The sequence below is a fragment of the Fundulus heteroclitus genome, chromosome 15, assembly GCF_011125445.2.
Source record: "Fundulus heteroclitus isolate FHET01 chromosome 15, MU-UCD_Fhet_4.1, whole genome shotgun sequence".
Lineage (NCBI taxonomy): Eukaryota > Metazoa > Chordata > Actinopteri > Cyprinodontiformes > Fundulidae > Fundulus > Fundulus heteroclitus.
In genome coordinates, this window is record NC_046375.1 from 21,287,297 (window position 1) to 21,305,650 (window position 18,354).

Consider the following 18,354-nt stretch of genomic DNA (forward strand, 5'->3'; position numbering starts at 1 on the left):
GATAAAAAGCTTTTGTGTTTGCATCCTCGTCCCTCTGCCGCCAGTTATCGATTAAGCTCGACAAGCCTGGTTTTTTCCGTGTACTTGCATTATCAGCTTTCACGTAAGCGCTTCACAATCGTCGCAGTCGGTGGAATTGAATGCCCGACATTTGCCGGCGTTCAGATATGCAAAGAGTTTGGGTCAGGACATGAAAGGGAAAAGCTGGCTCTGTTAGGCAGGGGTGTTTGTAACATCTTCTCGATGGAATTTCAGCAGCCATTTGACATCTGATTGTCAGATCAAACACGACCTGCTAAGCAAAGTAGCTGCTTTCTTACTTTTAGTAAGTCTGAAAGTTAAGAAACTCTTCCCCTTTTTACCTCCATGCACCCCCTTAAAACTCCCCAGGGTACCTTTTTCTCTGCATCCTAGCACACAATTCCAGTCATAGTCCAAATGTGCGGGCTTCGTCCCAGGGTTAAAAGTAACAAGAACAAGGAGAGAGAGAGAGAGAGAGAGGCGTGCCTTGACCCTCATACCAAACTAAAACATACACATGCTTAGTTACACAGTCCAGCCTGCGAGAGGAAATTGGTCTGGAGAACAGCAAAGAAATGTTACCTGAAACCATCCAAATAGAAGGGAAGAAAAAAAAAAAAAAAAGATTCCAGAGGATGGAGCAATAGCGCTGCAGACTCTTAAAATTCATTCCAGATGCTTCAGCCCACCGTCAAAACTCCAAATTATCTCATCCATCTTAGTGGCCCGCTGCCAGTTTCACATGTTTCTGTACGCACAACAGTTCCGCAGAGTGAAGTCACGCCGCCGACGCGCTTAAATATTTATTTACCCCAGCGTATTTCACCCAAATTCCCCAACGAGGATTTTAGATTCTCTGTCTGACAACCTATGTGTCACGTCGGAAACAGAGGTCATGTTGCACTCCTGAAACCAATCTATTACCGTTAGGCTGGAGGTTGGAGGAAGGTGACAGCACTTTGTATGAACTAAAGTAAGGGGGGGGGGGAAGAAACTTCTGCTGACTCCAGCCACCAGTGTCACAGCGGTCCAAACCAAAGAGCTGACGGGCAGAAAAATCCAAATGTTCCTTCCAGGCGGGGGCTGCTGACTTTTGGCAACCTGGGACTGAGCTGCCGCTGAAGGTCAGTGGTTGTGTTGCATAGACAGAATCAAACTGCTGATAGAGACTTTTAGGTGCCGCCCCAAATGGATTATTGTTACTGTGCCACCTGAACCCACTTACTCTTTCCAACTCCTCGTGTCCATTATTTGCATCCTAATCAGATGCTTTAGACCTACTGCAATGTGGCATGTGGCACAAATCAATAAGTCCCTGGTTGAGGGTAAAGAAAATCAGCCCAAGTCAGTTTGGATCAGCCTAACCACAGAGGACAAGAGAAAGACGTGGTGCACTAAACGATTAGGTGCTCTATGAAAGTTCACGTCAACTGTGTTTGGTTAAGGATTATGAAAAAGCTTAGCAGTAACAAATAAAATAAAAAAGTTTTCAGTGAGTTTTGAAAAATGCATACAGCTGTGTTACACAGGCACTATGTTTAGGTACTTTGTAGTATAAAAAAACAACAAAAAAAAAACAGACAGGTTTTGTTACCAAACTCAGAATCTAAACTTTCCTCATATTTTACCATTGAACTAACTGATTTTTAAAACTAAAATGTAACAACGTTGTATGTTGGCTTTAATACCAATGGTTTGTGGTCTCAGATCAGGAAAAAAACGAAAAAAGAATGCAGCTATCAGTCAACTTGGCCTTCCGTACCTTTGCATTTAAGCCCTTCCTGCAACCAAGTACTTCAATGATTTATTGAGAAACATTACCATAAACTCAGTTCTTGGGTATAATCTAACTTCATTGTATATTTTTTCATAAAACCCTTTATCACAACTGATATCTATTTATGTTGGTTCTGACGGTTCATACTTATTAACAATGAGATTATGATCACACCAAAAGAAGTTTAGGCAACCTCCTGCCAGTAGAGAATATTTATTAGAGGGAAAGTTTTGAGTACCCCTGCCTTTAAAGGCACAGTTATTCATGAGATAAACACCACACTTTATCAAAGAAAAGAATGAAACAATTGACAGAGATCATAATAAAGAGCCTATTGATTTTTGACCAAAGTAAACAGGTCAAAGAATCAGACTCACAACCAGTGCCTATATTCACAAAGACTCTCAGAGAGCTAAAACAAATCCGACTTATCTTAAGAGTGACTCAGATAGCTGCTGAGAATGAGTAGGGAAGGAAATGACAGAAAATGTTATCTTAGTGAGGAGGTGGGGTTGACCCCTTTGCTAGGTGCGACGCTGTCTTTTAAGAGCTGTGATTGATTGATAGTAAAAGAAAAAAACAACACAAATGAGCTTCTACTAATCAAAGGAGAGAAATTAACTGATTAGACTGGATTAAGAAATGTGTGACATGATGATGAAACTTGGCAAAATTCATTGCCACATGCATCAAAATGTTTGAACATACCTTATTTAGATCCTCATCATTAGTTTGATTTGCTTGTTATGTTTACTCACCAGTCATTTTACTATTTTATCTGTTTGATTTTAATGCGCACTCACCTGTCGGCATTTTACTTGGATTGCCAGCTTGTATAAAAGTGATGAATTTGGCAAAGCGACCAACATAAAATGGAGACAAAGGGTGTGAAAAAAAAAACGAACTGAACAGCAGCACTTCTGTCCACACATTTGGAGAATAGAGGAGTGTTTAAAAGTAAACTGGCTCCCCGGATACACGGACTTTGAAGCGTATTGCCGCAGACCAATGCATCTTTTTTTTTCCTGCGCGTCTTGGTGCTCACAGCCTGGAAAGTGAGAAGCGCTCCGTGCAGCAATCAAAAGCGAGGAGATGGCATCACACAAGCAAACCTCAACATGACCATTTAGGCTGCTGACATCATGATGCAGTACAGAAAATACGCCTCTTTTATATTCTTTGTAAATTCTTCACTTTTTAAGTGATTATTCAATTATTTTTCTAATATTTATTTATCTTCAATAAAATGACGTTATAGAGTCGTGCATTTGACTCATGGGGCGGCTGAAACTAATTCAGTTGCCTCTATAGGGATGATAGGATTTATCTTATTTACATATTATTAATTGTATGATTATTAAAGTAGGTGGTGGATCAGCAATTCATCTCTCTCTGTTTCCACAATCTTTACTGCTTAAGACACTCTTAGGCTCTCTAAAGGTCTTCCTCACTACTTCTAAAAAATGTTTCACTTTAGGAGCTCTTTTAAAGCCGTAAATGCATTTAAATAACTTTTATCTTACCAAGGTAAAATTCTAAATTTTTTCCTAAAATGACATAACTAAGAGCTACTTTTAGTCTTAGGGTTCCTTGTAAATACGGGCACAGGCCTTTTTTGATGCAGCTTTAAAACACCATGTTGGCTTAGCTTTTAGAAACCTGGTTACATGTATTTCGGTTTTCCGTGTTATAGTTACAACAGAAAAGAAATTTTACTGTTAGGAGCTGACCAAACGGTAAATAGATTTTGAATGTCACCTGCCACATGGCCAAAAACTGCATGAGTTACATTAATACTGTGTTACAGCTAGCTGCGTGTCACGTTAGTTGGTTCCCTGCGTGTTAAAGTTGGTAAACAGTTGCACAACATGAATGCTTAGTTTCCAACTGTACATGCACAGGAAATATCAGCAGATCACTTCCAGAATTTAATAAGTGGAAGCATCCGTTTGTTATAAATAGCCTCTGCTCGAGCGATGTTTCCATACATGCAGTAGCCTCTGATTAGGTACAGTGTGACAGAGCTAAGCTCTACCCCCGATCTACCTTGGTATCCACATGGTGGAAGCGTTTCAGCTGGTGCCGTGGTCGACACACAGCGAGTACTGCTTCTTCACTGGGGTCTCACTGGAACCTGCCTGGGAAACATCCAGGAGACATAGAAGAGACATCCTGATCAGATGCCCAAACCATCTCAACCGGCCTTCTGATGAGGAGAAGCCATGGCTCTACCCTGAGCTTGCCCATATCAGGGTTTCATGAATTACTTGTCTCTGAAGCTAAGAAAATCCACCCAGTGGAAAAAAGCTCATCACATCCACTTGTATCTGGGATATGTGGGACACATTGTCAGAACGTAGACAAACCAGTAAATTCAGAGCTTTGCGTCTTGCCTCAACATTTTTTAATACATTACTACAAATGAGGTCCTGATCTGTCTATCCATCCGACAATTCCTTGTGAATACCAGACCAAGATGTTTTAACTCCTCCGATTGAGGCAAGCACTGATGTCCAACCTGGATGGAGCAGGATGTCATTATATAAATATTGTTTTAAGTAGTTTTTGTTTAACAAACTTTACAAGTCTACCTTAGAGTAATAGGTATATAAACCTTTACAATTTTAGGAGGAACGTGCATGTTTCGTTAATAGAAATACATTCTGGGTTCCTTTTATGAGTAATTTTGATGCTGTAAGAACACACACTGACCTCACTGGAGCCGGCATCATTGTGCACGGGTCAGCCGGCACGGAGGGCGACTGTGCCCGAACCTATCCCCCATCCCCCTACGTCTTATTGCCCTTTCGCTTCACTAACTCTGAGGCTAGGCTTGGGTGCCGTCCACTCGCCCCACTGATCATTGCTGTCGCCTTGGCAACTGAGCAACACCCAGCCCCTCCAGTGGCGCGCTGCCCTGCGATCAGTAAAGAGGGACATCCACTCAGATCAGCACAGACAAAAAAGGGGGACAAAGATGAGGAGCGGAACGAGCCAAGTGCCTTGGTATTTGCTTTGTACGCTTTATAAAGAGGAATGTCTGCTCCTGGGGATAATTTGAAACTTCCTAACTTACCATTATCTCTCAGATAAAGAGAAACAATTACTTTTTGACATGGAGCAGCTACATTTAGAGCAGATTATAGACAGTGCCAGAAAGATTTGTTTACACCTGTACTGCAGTAGCATAACCTGTCACTGAATAAATTCAGGAAAATCCAGCCTTTAACTTGACTAGATTAGGTCACCCCTACTAACAACCCTTTGAAGATCAGCACTTAATCTTCTCTAACAAGGCTCAATCTTGGTCTCATCTTATCAAAACCAATTCCCGTGGAGGTCCGGGTTGAGAGTTGGGCAAACGACACACAGATTGGTGATAGTAGCCCAGAAAGGCTTTTCTCTGGCAATATTCTGCAAAAACAAGTTGGCATATTAACTTAGCAGCCTTTTTTCATTATTTCCTGCATTACTGCCTGAATATTTTGCAATAAAGATTCTAAGGGAAGGAAATATTCCTCAAAGATGCAGATTTACATACCGCCATCACAGAGTCGACTGCAGATCTGTTGGTCCTCCTCATTCTAGAGTGGCTCTAATGAAATGAGATCTTGTGACTAAAAGGCCAATGGAGAACAGTGAACTCATTGTCATGTTGAAGACAAAAATAAATAAACAGTTTTGAGATTTGTTGAACTTATGACCTGGTGCATTGTTCAACTCAAAGTAACCATCAGCAGATGGTTAAACTGTGGTCATGAAGGCATTGACATGGTTAGCAACAACACAAAGGTAGGCTGTGGCATGTAGCCCATGCTAAGTTGGTATCTATATGCCCAAAGTTTGCCATGAAAATTTCCCCCAAACCCACTACTACCAGGCGCAATCACTAATACAGGAAAGCGCAGACAACGTGCTATCATGTTGTTTACACCCAAGGCACCCATATCCTGTTCTAATCTTATCAGGGAGGCTCCCAGGATAGTCTGCTACTATGGCCCATCTGCTTCAAAGTTTAATGTGTTGTGCATTCAGAGATAGCATTCCTTGGTTCTAACAACCTCTGACTTCAATGAGGCATTTTCATTTGTTGCTCAGTGGATGTTTGTCTTTTTTCTGCACTATTCTCTTGTTTTAACAAGTTATGCTATTTATTTAAAAGCATTTGCATGACCTTGCATTATGTAATGAACATTTGTATTTATTATGTTCTTACAGTTTTACCTCAACATGCCAAGGGACTAGAGATGAAAATTGGCCATATGCTATAAATCTCACATATCTGCTCTATGTTCATTGATATGTATTGTCCCATTTATAAATAAAAATAAAGAAATAACCTGAAGAAAAAGAAAAACAATAATAATAAATCACAGTAGATCAGCAGATTCAGAACAGACAAGCCATGTTCAAAGTAATCAAATGACAATTTGATTACTAATTAAATGTTTGTTTGTTTTTTCAACACAGAAGCAGGTATAGTTTCTTCTGTGTTTTTTTAGGGAAATTTGTCAAAGGACTTTTATTCTGAATAAAGGCCGGTTCATGAAAACGTACATCATGATCCGATTAATTGATTTTCTGCCCATGTTAATGATGTATTCGGATTACTTTTTTTCTTCCAATCCAAACACATTTCGGTGTGATCAAGGAATTTTGTCCATGTAAGCATAACTACTGACATATTATTTACTTGTGATACCAAGAAGTGGAAAAGCTGTCCCTAATAAAGTAGCCGGTGAGTGTGGGTAGCAGCTGATATTTGATATGAAAACTTGGTGACCCCATGGTGCCACTCTTTTCAGCAGTTCTCTAACACTGAGCTTTGCTGTACCTCCCTTATCATGCCTCTCTCTGCATGTGTTGGGAAGATAAACATGGATCCCATCTGAGAAATAGGCCTCTGTGTCAAGTTATATTTATTCCCCAGGGAAACATTGAGTCGTGGATTACTAACCAGAAGTTTCTACGACCTCTGATTGATTCACTCATTAATTTATTTATAAAGTATTTAAAAACCAATAGGAAACCAAAGTGCTGTACAGCAAAATAAAACTGAACAATAAAAAAAAACGAAAAGCAATACAAGGTTAACAATAAAATCAGCAATATAAGCAAAGAAGAAGCAAGGACTGGTCTCTTGATAGTGCAAACCTCACACAAAGAGGGAGAGGATTCCACAGTTTAGGGGCTGTTGTCTCCCTTGGTCATGAGCAGAGCCCTAAGAACAACCAAGAGCTTTTGGCCTAGATTTAAGTGCTCTACTGGGGATGTGTCAATGCAAAAGTTCATTAAGGTAAAGAGGTGTCAGACCATTTAGATATTGAAAAACTAAAAGCGAAACACCTAAAAAACAATTCTGAAAGAAACAAGCAGATAGTGAAGGGAATACAAAACTGGGGTTATATGTTGAAGTTGTCTTATCCCCGTTAGCAGACAGGCAGCTGAATTTTGAACCAGCTGAACATGTCAAAGAAGAGACTGGTGAGCAAATAGGCTTAAATCAGAGGCAACCAGACTTTTAATGAGTTTTTTCATGAAAACGTTTCGACACCTATCCAGGAGTCTTGGTTAGTTCTGGTGGCTCGCACTTGAGCAACCAGTAGTTGGAGCGCTGCTGTTTTTAAAGGACATGGAGGCCCATCCTCCATGTCCTTAAAGAAACCAGTCTCTTGAAGGCATAACAACAATGCCAATCATGATCAATCCTGGTCTCTCGAAGACTGGACAATACAGAGGGAGTTGCAGTAGTCCAGTCTAGAATAAAAGCATGAATTATTGTCTCAAGGACATCGTGAGGAAGATAACACTTGACTTTACTAATAAAGCTTAGATGATAAAAACTAGACTGAACTACTGCATGGATCCATTAATTTAAATGATAAAAAGGTTCCACCCCATCCATGCTCTCACATCTGCCAAACACTTCAGCAAACTCCTCGTTGACTGGAATCCACTGGATTTTAAAGGAAGATATATCTGGACATCATCTACATAAATACGGAAGGACAGATTATAATCCTGAAAAACGTACCCCAAGCTGAGCAGGTACAAAGAGAATAAAATAGCCCCCAATATGGAACCTTGTGGTACACCATATTTGAGAAGAGCAACAAAAGGATCAAAATGGATCCAGAGAAACTTCTGTTGGATAAGTAGGGCTTAAACCACTCTAAGGCTGTGACTTTAATATCAGCAGATGGCTGCAGTTTGAAAAATATCATGATCTACTGTGTCAAAAGCAGCAGTAAGATCAAGGAGAATTTAAGACAGCTGAATAACTAGAATCTCCAATTAAAAATAAACCATTGCACACCCTAAGAAGTGCAGTTCCAGTGCTTAGAGATCATGTTGCTCTGACTAACTGATTTAAAAAATATATATAGTTTTGTTTTGCCTGTAGTACATCTTTACCAGCGGTGTCAACAAATAGAGCTAGAACTACGTTTCAAAATATCAGAAGTGACCGCACAAACGCAATGCAGCTCCAATCTTATTGGAGAGCTCACTGTTGCGTTTACTGTCCTTGCATTAGATGTCAGAGCAAGGTTGCGCCTGTGCAGGGCAAGACTCACACTGGCTCCATAACCTCATTCTGTCGGCAGGCTGCTGTGCTGATGGGACAGATAGGACAGCGGATCAGACAGCCGGTTCACAGGAATCGTGAGAAAGATGAACTTAGATCGAGTGCGAGAGAGAGCGAGAGAGATAGAGAGAAAGAGAGATTGGAGAAATCTGCCAGCCAGGTAGGATAAGACATTGACATAAAAAGTTCAAAAAAGAAATCTGGAGACAAGTTTCATTTCACCCACCCCTCCCCCCTCCCTTCCACTCCTGGTGTTTTTCTCTCCATTCGGTGTCATTCCTGCTGTGTCACAAAGAGTAGAGAGACCCACTTCCTCTTTTGTTTATGATGGAATGTGGGACGTCCTGACAGGCAAGCTTTTCATTGACAGTACACAGCTGAGAGTTTCCCCCGTGGCACTTTCTCCTAACCTCTCCTCTGTGTGTGTGTGTGTGTGTGTGTGTGTGTGTGTGTGTGTGTGTGTGTGTGTGTGTGTGTGTGTGTGTGTGTGTGTGTGTGCTCCATTATCTGTGATTTATCAGCCAACCGGGCCTCACGCAGGCAGACAGGCATCACAGGGGGAACACAAACCAGAGATGTCCAGGGAAGCACTTAACTCATATCTGATGCAATTCCTGCAAGTTTTAACCTGACCCAATCAAAACAATCTTATTTACACGGATTATCTTAATCTCAGGTGCTGCTGATGTTTCACCACAGAGGTGTGTGTTCAGATGCGTCACAAAAGGTTGGAATTATTATAGGGGGGGGATTGCAAGGAACTGACTTATGCACTTTGGAGCATAGAAACATGAACATGAGAGTGAACAAACAGGATATAAGTGACCGAAACATCCTTTTCCTGCTCAGTAGACCTTTTTTTTTTTTCCTTCAGCCCGAAAACGTACAACACAATGACTTGAAACAGCTGCTGAGAAGAAAACACCATTGTGTTCGAAAGAAAGGAGCTCTCAAATAGAAACTCAGGAATGCCGGGGTGTGACTAAGGTTTATTTAAGCCAAGCAGAGCATACCAGCACACAACTTTGATTGTTACACATCAGGAGAGCCTAAACAGATACTGTCGTTTAACTTAGAACAGTCATAGGTTTCCAACGTTGTAATCCCTAAGATTGTAGACCCAGGTTTTTTTGCGCCCAAAGTGACGGAAGTCCTTTAGATTTGCCTAAATGTCGACATTTATACATCGATTCATTTGTGTTACTATTATGAAACACACACGTGCGCACTGGAGGACATCTGGGAGGACTGGTTTAATGGTTTCATTGTGAGTTTTTGTAACATATGAAAGAAAAATAGAATGAAAACAGTGAGAAGCAACTACATGAGAAACTGGAATAGTTCGCATACACTCAACACCATAACAAGTTCATTAAAAGTCTAATTAGAGTCCATTTTGAGCCTAAGTAGGTGAACTTAAGTGGTCACTCGGGAGGGCTAACTTTCCAGGAGGAATTCTTTCCCAGAAACAGCGTGATTTATGCAAAATGCCCGAGTGACCGTGGCATGCCGCACATTTAAATGAACGTCTTGTTAAAGGTCTCATGAATGTTAATCTTCTGTGAATCACCAACCGAACCGACTGGTTTCTTAGTCGCGCACAGCTGAATTGGCTCATGGGTCTGAAAAAGAAAGCAATGCTTTCTTTCTCAGAGCTCATCCCTAAAATATTTAATGCCCAGACACTGTGGAGACTGCTTCCAGGTAGCGATCACAAGCAAAGCCAGTGCATGCACCTTGAGTGTCTTTAATCTCTGCACTATGCTTTTTGACCCAGCAATTGCTTCCTTGTCAAGTAATACTTGGTTCTTTGGCTCAGATGCCATCAGGAAAAAGTTCAGCCCATTTATGTAAGAGTCGGTGCTACGCACTCCAATCTTAAATCCTGTCTATACCGTGAGAAAAAAATAATTTACAATAGAGGTGGAGATTATCAACAGTTATTGGCTAATAAAGACAGAACCATCTAGTCCAGACTTTTTAGGCAGTACATGCAATAGGTAGGTTTGACTGGGTACAATCTTCATCAATCATCACTGTAGTAAATGCCAGAAAATATATTATCTACTGCACACCCAAGATTAGGTCATACAGGCAACAAGTTTAGCAGGGAAACCCAGAGACATCTCCCCCAAGACATCCTCTCCGGTTCACTCTGGAGGTACTCCTCCCCTCCAGCGAGTTTTAAATCTTTCCCAGGCATTCTTCCTAGAAGGATGAGCCTGGAAAACCTCAGAAGGGAGGCACCCAGGATGAGTCCTAATCCAGATGCTGTTACCACCTAAGGTGACTCCTTTTGATGTTGAAGAGCAGTGGCTGTCCTCTAAGATCTCCGCAGAAGATGAAGCTTTTCGATTTTTCTCAAAGGCTGAGACCAGCCACTTAACAGAGGAAGCCCATTTATCCAGATTGTATCCGGGATCCGGGATCTTGTAACCATCAGCGAGGGTCAGAACGTAGGTCGCTACGAGAGACCAGAGCTGCACCTGCCTTATTGCAGACGAGGTCCTAATCAGTCTTTCCATTTCTCACCCTATTCGACCACTCACAAACAAAACACCATGGTCGTGAGACAGACGTCTTCTTCTCCACTACCACATCCTGAGTTCCTGTCCATAAACACCACAACAAGGATCAGAGACAAGGAGCAGCCATGGCCGAGTCCAACGGGTACTGCAGACAAGCTTGAGCTTGTGCCGAGAATGTCAAGAGTTGAGACAGCTCTTTCCCTTGTTATACAAAAACTGAATAACATATTGTAATGTGTCCCGAAGGATGGCTAGGTTTGGTGCTACTGGCGTTGGTTGGGAGGGTTAGGGGTTATAATGGGTGCCTGGTCACGGCTTAAACTGACAAAAACAATATGGTGATAAAGTAGCTGATCCATGTATTGCCCATCTCTAGCCGTTATGTGATTTGAAACTTGCCACTGCATTGGATAGTAATACATCATGCTAACCAATAAGGTAAACGAAAAACATTAAAATAAATATTATGTATCGCTTAAGTCACTTTTTGCAAGGAATGGGTTTGGCCAATAACGTTCTCTATTGTGGCAAAAAGCAGTGCGTATAACCGAAGAACCAACGTAGTCAGTGTGAATTTTATATCCAATCAAAACCTCGTGAGGTGAGACGAATTTAGCACCAAACCAGCAGGAAGGGTCTGCCACAGAGATAATCAAAGATTTATGCTCACCATATTTTATCAACAGAGTTGACAAAACAGGAATATGAAGAGAGTCATATCCCACTAAAACCACGATTTACACGGTGTTACAAAGACACGCCTGATCTCATTTTCCCTTCAGATTGACATCACTGATCCAGGGGTTTTGATAGGAATAGCAAATAGACAGTCTCACTAAAGAATGGAATTATTACATGGCTAACAAAATACTGGACCTCCTAAAGAGATGTTCCATTAAAAGTTGTTGGGAGTACTTAGTTCGGATATGACCACCTATGAGTCAACAGGACAGCTAATGTACCGTTTATATTTTTAAGAATCCACTCATCTATGTCTTTGACAGATACAACCTTATGGGGCCAGTTTCAAGATCCCACTGGCTTTTAAAAGTGAGTAGCACACGGTGTTTGTGCCTGAGAGCCTATGGACGTACAAATGACCACTCATGAAATAAACATTGGGGTGCACCCTGCTGGGACGGAGCGCCCTGTTCTCTCTTTGCGGCCAGTGGGGGCACATCCCCGTTTTTTTGTCAATTCCGCGTTCGGCGCGAGCGGCGTTCGCCAAGCGAGAAGAGCCGAGGCGCAGTTTGTCAAAGCACTTTTGTTTTTATAGTCGTTCACGTCAGGGTGCGTTTGATATGTTTTAATTGTGTTTTCGTCTGACTGCGAGAAACCACAGCTGTTGGCTTAGTCAGAGCACTTTTTATCTGCCGATATACAAATACTGCTTCTCAAAGCCGCCATCGGCTAAAACGCCGTAGGAGCATTTGAGGTGTGCTAAAAGTCAACAAGCATCATTGCAAAAGAGGATTTTTCTCTGCAGCTCATCTGGACCTTGTCAGGGCACCAGTTCCCCGTGTCACTTTGTCTTAATCCTACGGCTGTATTCAGTTCAGTTTTTAAGGCTCTATGAGGGAGTTTTATGCAAATTCTCTGCGACAGCCTCAGAATCAGCCGGCCTTTGACTGGAATCGGGTTCCATGGCTCCAAAATTGATTGCAGACTCTGAAAAGCCTATTATGATTATGCAGTAGGTTACGAAACCCATGGCATGGCACTCAAAGCAGCCCTTGCTGATTTATCTGCGTTTTTGTTCTAAACAGAAGTCGTCACCCTCCGCCACACAGTAAGAAATAGGGGAGGGGGTTGGAGGGGGGGTTTGGAAATGTTCAGACGTATCCGTGCTCTAGAAATTCAATTAAGCTGACAGTGGGATGTCTGCAAAACCGTGCCTCCGTGGAGCTTAATAGGCACTCCAGGAGCCCCCACCATGGCTCTCCAAATCTTCTGAACCAACCCCTTGCTGCCGTTCTGCCACTCCCACCACAACCCAAAATCTACTTAGAACAATTTGCTTAGGCTCCTCTTCGGGCTTTTTACAATCCAAAAACGGTGGGAATTTTCCAATGACGATTGGACCAGAAAAAAAGCCAGAGAAAGCTTCTACTTGGCCAGGCCCTATGGTCAAGCTCATTTCTATCCACCCCCTCTTCCTCCTCTCCGACTGTATGTGTGTCTCGTAAGCAGACAGATGCTGTTCATTTAGCATTTGAGTGGCAATCCCGGAGGTTGTGTCCTAAATGCCCCAGGGAGTTCGTGGCATTTGGACAGCATGAAATAAAAGCCACTCCAGACCTCAAACCACGGGGGGAGAGAGGCGACCTCACAACACGGTCACTTCTCTCAGATTTCAACCGGCCAACTGAGTAAATCTCTCCCGGTTTAAAAAAAAAAAAGACAGTTTTTCCCCCCAGTCTGGCAGAGAAGCCCGTGTCATGACTAGATTCTTATCTGGGAGAGAGTTGTTGGGAATTATTCACAGAGGAAGAAAACTGCGTTTTGATCCGTGCGCGTCCCTCTCACAGCAATCCAACGTGCAACAGACAGAGATTCGGCACCAGGGGAGGATTGCTTTGTTACCGTTATCAAATGGCACCTTAAAGAGATGTCGCTTCTGTTCCTTCCCAAATTCAGCTGTTTACAAGAACGACAGATTTGATGCTCAGCCCCGTGCTGTACCAGGTAGCATCAATCTCATTGCTGGTGCACGGGTTCAAACAAGATCATCAAAAAAAAAAACTCTCCCAAAACAACTTTAGCTTCTCTAAATGAAAAATGGAACATTAAAACGAAAAGTATGGCGCTCTGTTTTTTTTAACTAAAACCCTGAAAATCCCACAGTGCATTTATATTCAGTCCCCTTTACTCTGGTTATTCTGGTCAACCCTGAAATTGAGTCCAAGCATGTGTAATTACTTCTCAGTTTAAACTAGAGGTTGCAAAATTTCAGGAAAGCGAGCTAAATGCAAGAATGTTGGGGAATGTCACGATAATGATGACGCAACTGGCGATAAATAAGAAATTAAACTGCATAAATGTCTTTGTGCTTTGCGTTGCTCGTGAAGTAAACTGGGAAAAACCTAAAAATCAACATTTACACACCAACAACATGTTTATATACAAAAAAGCAAAATCTTCTCACAGCTGCTTTTTTTGTTGGCAAAGAATCAACTTTTGTGATACAAGAAAACAGAAGAGTTTGGAACACCTCGATGCCAAATTAAAACATTTCCTGCTGCTTTGAACAGCATGCAGCAGCAAATATTTAGCAATCAAGGGGTGCTACTTATGGAATTGGAAAAAAAATATATAGCAGTCCAAGAAGTTTTTTGCACTACTGATAATGAGTGCAACCTACAGACAGTAAATTTGAGACATTTTTTTGTTAAGAAAAAAGGACAGAGAAGCTGGTCAGCGTTCATTGGAAGATGGAGAAAGATGCAACAAGAGCAATCCTGGAAGAAAACCTGTAAAAACCTCCAGAAGCCTTAGGATTGTGGCAAAGGTTCGGCTTTCGGCCCTAAACATACACCCAGAGCTACGCTGGAACGGTGCTAATCATTCCAGGTGTTGGGATGGCCTAGTCAAAGTCAAATGGAGAATATGTGGCACTGAACAGGACTCCGGGATAAATCCCTTGGGGCACACAATGTCACACACATCATGTGAAACAGCAGCTCAGAGCAGCTCTAGAAGGCCGGCGACACAATGGTGATGTTACATAACAGGAGTCAAAAACTGCCCTAACCGCTGTGCATGACAATATGCGGATTAAGGGCTCCCTCGGCTCTCCCTCGTGCACTGCTTCATCTGTTTTTTTGTTTTTTTTTTGTTTTGCATCTGTTACCTGCACTTATCAAGCTCACAACTCTGGAAATGTCTGACGGATAACGCGTGCCCACGCGATCCGATCCGACCCTGCTCCTACGTGCCGCTGCCCTGTGAATAAAAAAATTAAAGCCTCAGCTAGAAAGCGGGCTTTTTATTCCCTTCTAGCGAAGCAGCGTTTATTCCTTTAGCCAAAAAAAAAAAAAAAAAAAAGATCACGGGGAGCCAAAACGAGGCTTAGTGTCCTCATGTCCCATCAGGGCATTTGTGGCTCTCTGGCCACGTATTTAGGTTTATGCAGGGACATTGATTTCTGGGCCCGTGCCATGCATGTCAAACGTGCCCGTAGCAAAGAGGTCCTGCTCTCTTCCTCCAGCAGGGAGACGGCGCTCATCATCAAAGCTATTAGGCCTCCTTGAGAAGCAAGCGGGCGCTGACCTAAATTAGGGCGGACATCAAAGGATGGGATGGCTCAAGACTGAAAACAAAGGTCTTTTAAAGGATGCAAAACATGATGACAGTGAAACTAACCATGAAACTCCAATGGCGTCCTCAACAACTTTTATTACAAACTTCAAGAGCGAGTGGTGTTGCAGACGAGCTGGACGACGTACTCACCGTTGAGCCCATTGGGGATGCTCCTGTGATGATGCGGCGCTGAGAGATCATCCATGGACCTCCTCATGGTAGGCATCTTACTGTTCTCTGAAGGCTTGTGCACGTGGTTGTGGTTGTGGTGGTCGGGGCTGCCGGCGCTCCCTGTGCTGGACGTGCTGCTCCCGTCGCCGACGTCTCGCACCGTCCCGGCGCCGCCGTTCAGGTTGCTGAGGCTGGACTGGCTGTCTATGGAGCTCCGGGAGCCGGCGCCGTTCCTCTCCTCGTCCAGCATGAGGATGATCTCCTTCAGCTCGGAGTTCTCCCTCAGCACGCTCTCCTGGTTGGCCTCCAGCTCCTTGAGCTTCATCACGTAGGCGCCCACCTCCTTCCACATGGCGCCGGCGGTGTAGCGGCCGAAGCGCTGCCACTCCCTGGACAGCTTCTTGCCCTTCTGCCGGTCGTCGTCCAGGAAGCAGCAGAGCTCCCGGAGCTCGTGGTTGTCGTCCTGCAGCTTCTGGTTGACCTCCTTCAGACTCCGGATCTCGTGCAGGTGCACCTGCAGCCGCCGGTTGATGTCCTTCATCAGGTTGCCGTGCTCGATCATCAAGTTCATTTTCTCGCCGTCGACCCTCCTCAGTTTCCTCACCAGCTCCTCCTTGCTGCACCGCAGCAGGTCGTCGTCCGTCTGCTGGCTCAGGTCATCCTTGGCCCCCTCGGAGGGGTTTTTGGCCATGATTGTGATCTGATGCTCAGCTCGGGGAACACCGTGGCTCTGTGGGGGGGGGGTTTACTGCGTGGACCTGATTCAACCCAACCTGAGCTGAGGAACGGTATTGAAAAACGAACACATCGTCCAAAACGTGAAGATGTTGTTGGGCTCTGACAGGGATGAAAATATTAATGTGATGCTATGGCAACCTGTGCAGGAGCGGTATGCCTCCCCTCCGCCCCTCCTTCCCCCTTTTGATCTTGGTAAATAAAAGCCTTACTGGAGCGCAGAGACAACTGTTGGTACTCACATTTCTCCAGCGATCACTGTTTACGTCCAGATATTGATTCAGAGGAATTCCCTGTCTGGTCCTGTCGGTCTAAGCGACGAGTCCAGTCAGCACACCGCGTCCCGCAGTTTAGACAACCATCCTCGCTGGACAAAAACATGAATAATGAAGCAGGTTGCTTTTCGGCCAGCTTTAGCCCCAATCAGCGAGCGTTGACGCGGACTCCGCTCCGTGTGTGTGTTTAGCTTTTTCCTCCGCCTGGACGCAGCAAGCCGTCAGCAACAGCGCTCCTCCGCGCATAAAACCTCCGTCCTGGGATGTTGCGTTCGGTGGACTGAGAAGGCTCAGTCTCTCTCACTCATTCACCCTGACCAGTTTCCAGCAAATACTTCACCCCCCCTCCACCTCCTCTGTGTCCAAAGTCTTCGGGTTTGAAATCATTCAAGGGGATTTGGCTCCAGAGGGCCAATCAAGACGGAGGAGAGAGGCAGGCGGCAGGTAGATGATAAGCGCGCTCCACACTCGGAGCGTTGGAAGCTCGGCCCCCTTAAAGCCACAGCACGATGCGTTCACGGCACCACGCAGCAACCGGGAACAAATACTGGTTACGTGAAAACACTAAGACGGCAATAGAGGAATACTATGCTGGCTCGATTTTAATGTGCAGAGGCGGATTTGGCGAGAGAAAATGGAAAACACACCCAGTTCCCAACAATATACACACGCATGTTAAAATGTGTAAAGCGCACGCTTTAGTGACGCAAACAATGAAGCATTTATTTTTTCAAAAGTTCGACTTAATAATAATAATCATCATCATCATAATAATAATAAATGAAAATGTTAAAACAAAGTTAAATGTTATAAACAAACAAACAAAAGATGGAATAACCACGCTGTGTACAACTGCTTTCCCTTAAAACAATATTTTGATTAACCAGACTTCAGCAATGAGTCTTTCTTTTAGAGTTAATTTGCTTGGACAGCCAGAGTTGTCTTTGAGAAGTCTTCAAATCCCTTATAAAATGCTACAGTTTTCTCTCTAAAAGTCTCGGACAGCTCTTTGGATCTCACCATGGTGTTCACACTCACTTCAACAGTCAGGAGCACACCAAACTAAATATCTGAGGTAAAAACGGGGCAACCTGATTTCTAAACACTGAGTGATCTTATAATCATCTACTCCGGATGTTCCACGCCTGTGTTAGCCATGTTACTAATTTATTTCTCACCGGGACCTTGCTCTTTTGTATTACATTTCTCTAAAACTTTTTAAGATGTTTTTTTTTTTTTCAGTTTGTCTGGGTTAATATTGCTTTAATTTTCAGTATCTGTAAAATTAGAGATATCAAAATCTTGAAAAACACACAGGCTTTAATGTGGTATCCTAATTTTTTTCACAAGACTATGAGATTATAAGGGGGGGAGGACCGAAGAAACTGATAAAAAAAAGACAAATAGAAATGTTAGCAGTGTTAACGAGAAAGTTTATATTTTTGTTCTCACAAACAGGTTTCACAAACCCCAACTGTGTTTAACCAAAACCGTAATCAATGTAGAATATTGAGTCCAGGTTTGATATGCCTATAAATTGTACTTGTCTTGAAGCCATAAAAACAGAACAGGGGCTTTTCTGTATATATGATTAGAATAAAGGTTTCAAAAATTTTAAACTGTGTTTTAAATCATCTATGTTTAAAGGACCTATAAGTAATACTGCCACCGTGTGGCTCATATCGGTACAACAGCTTGCCAATCAAAATCTAATATGCCGTTCTTAAACGGTCTTTTGCTTTTATTAATTTTTATTTACACAGGAGAGGTTTATGACGTTGTATTCTGTTCTATTTCTGCTCTGCTTCTCTTACTGGCTTCCAAGTTAGTTGGCTGCTGCTCCTTTGCCAAGATATAATACCAAATGCAGCGCTCTATGTTGGGAACATATGGAAATCTCATAGGATTGGCTCAGGAACCAGGAAGTAAACACGGGCTACATTGAACCGAAATAGTTCTGGA

General features: G+C 43.0%; 1 protein-coding gene across 5 annotated transcripts in view; it reads right to left on the reverse strand.

Moving 5' to 3' along the window:
- Positions 1-16,693, reverse strand: part of ccdc85cb (coiled-coil domain containing 85C, b) — a 59,756-nt gene extending 43,063 nt beyond the window's left edge. For 3 of the 5 annotated variants that reach the window (XM_036147664.1, XM_036147663.1, XM_036147662.1), the window contains exon 1: positions 15,362-16,693. In XM_036147664.1, the coding sequence (XP_036003557.1) occupies positions 15,362-16,073 (712 nt within the window). In that variant the 5' untranslated portion in view covers positions 16,074-16,693. The remainder of the gene's footprint in view (positions 1-15,361) is intronic. The other 2 variants (XM_012868934.3, XM_012868930.3) reach the window with 1 other exon arrangement.
- Between the last annotated feature and the right edge of the window lie 1,661 nt (positions 16,694-18,354).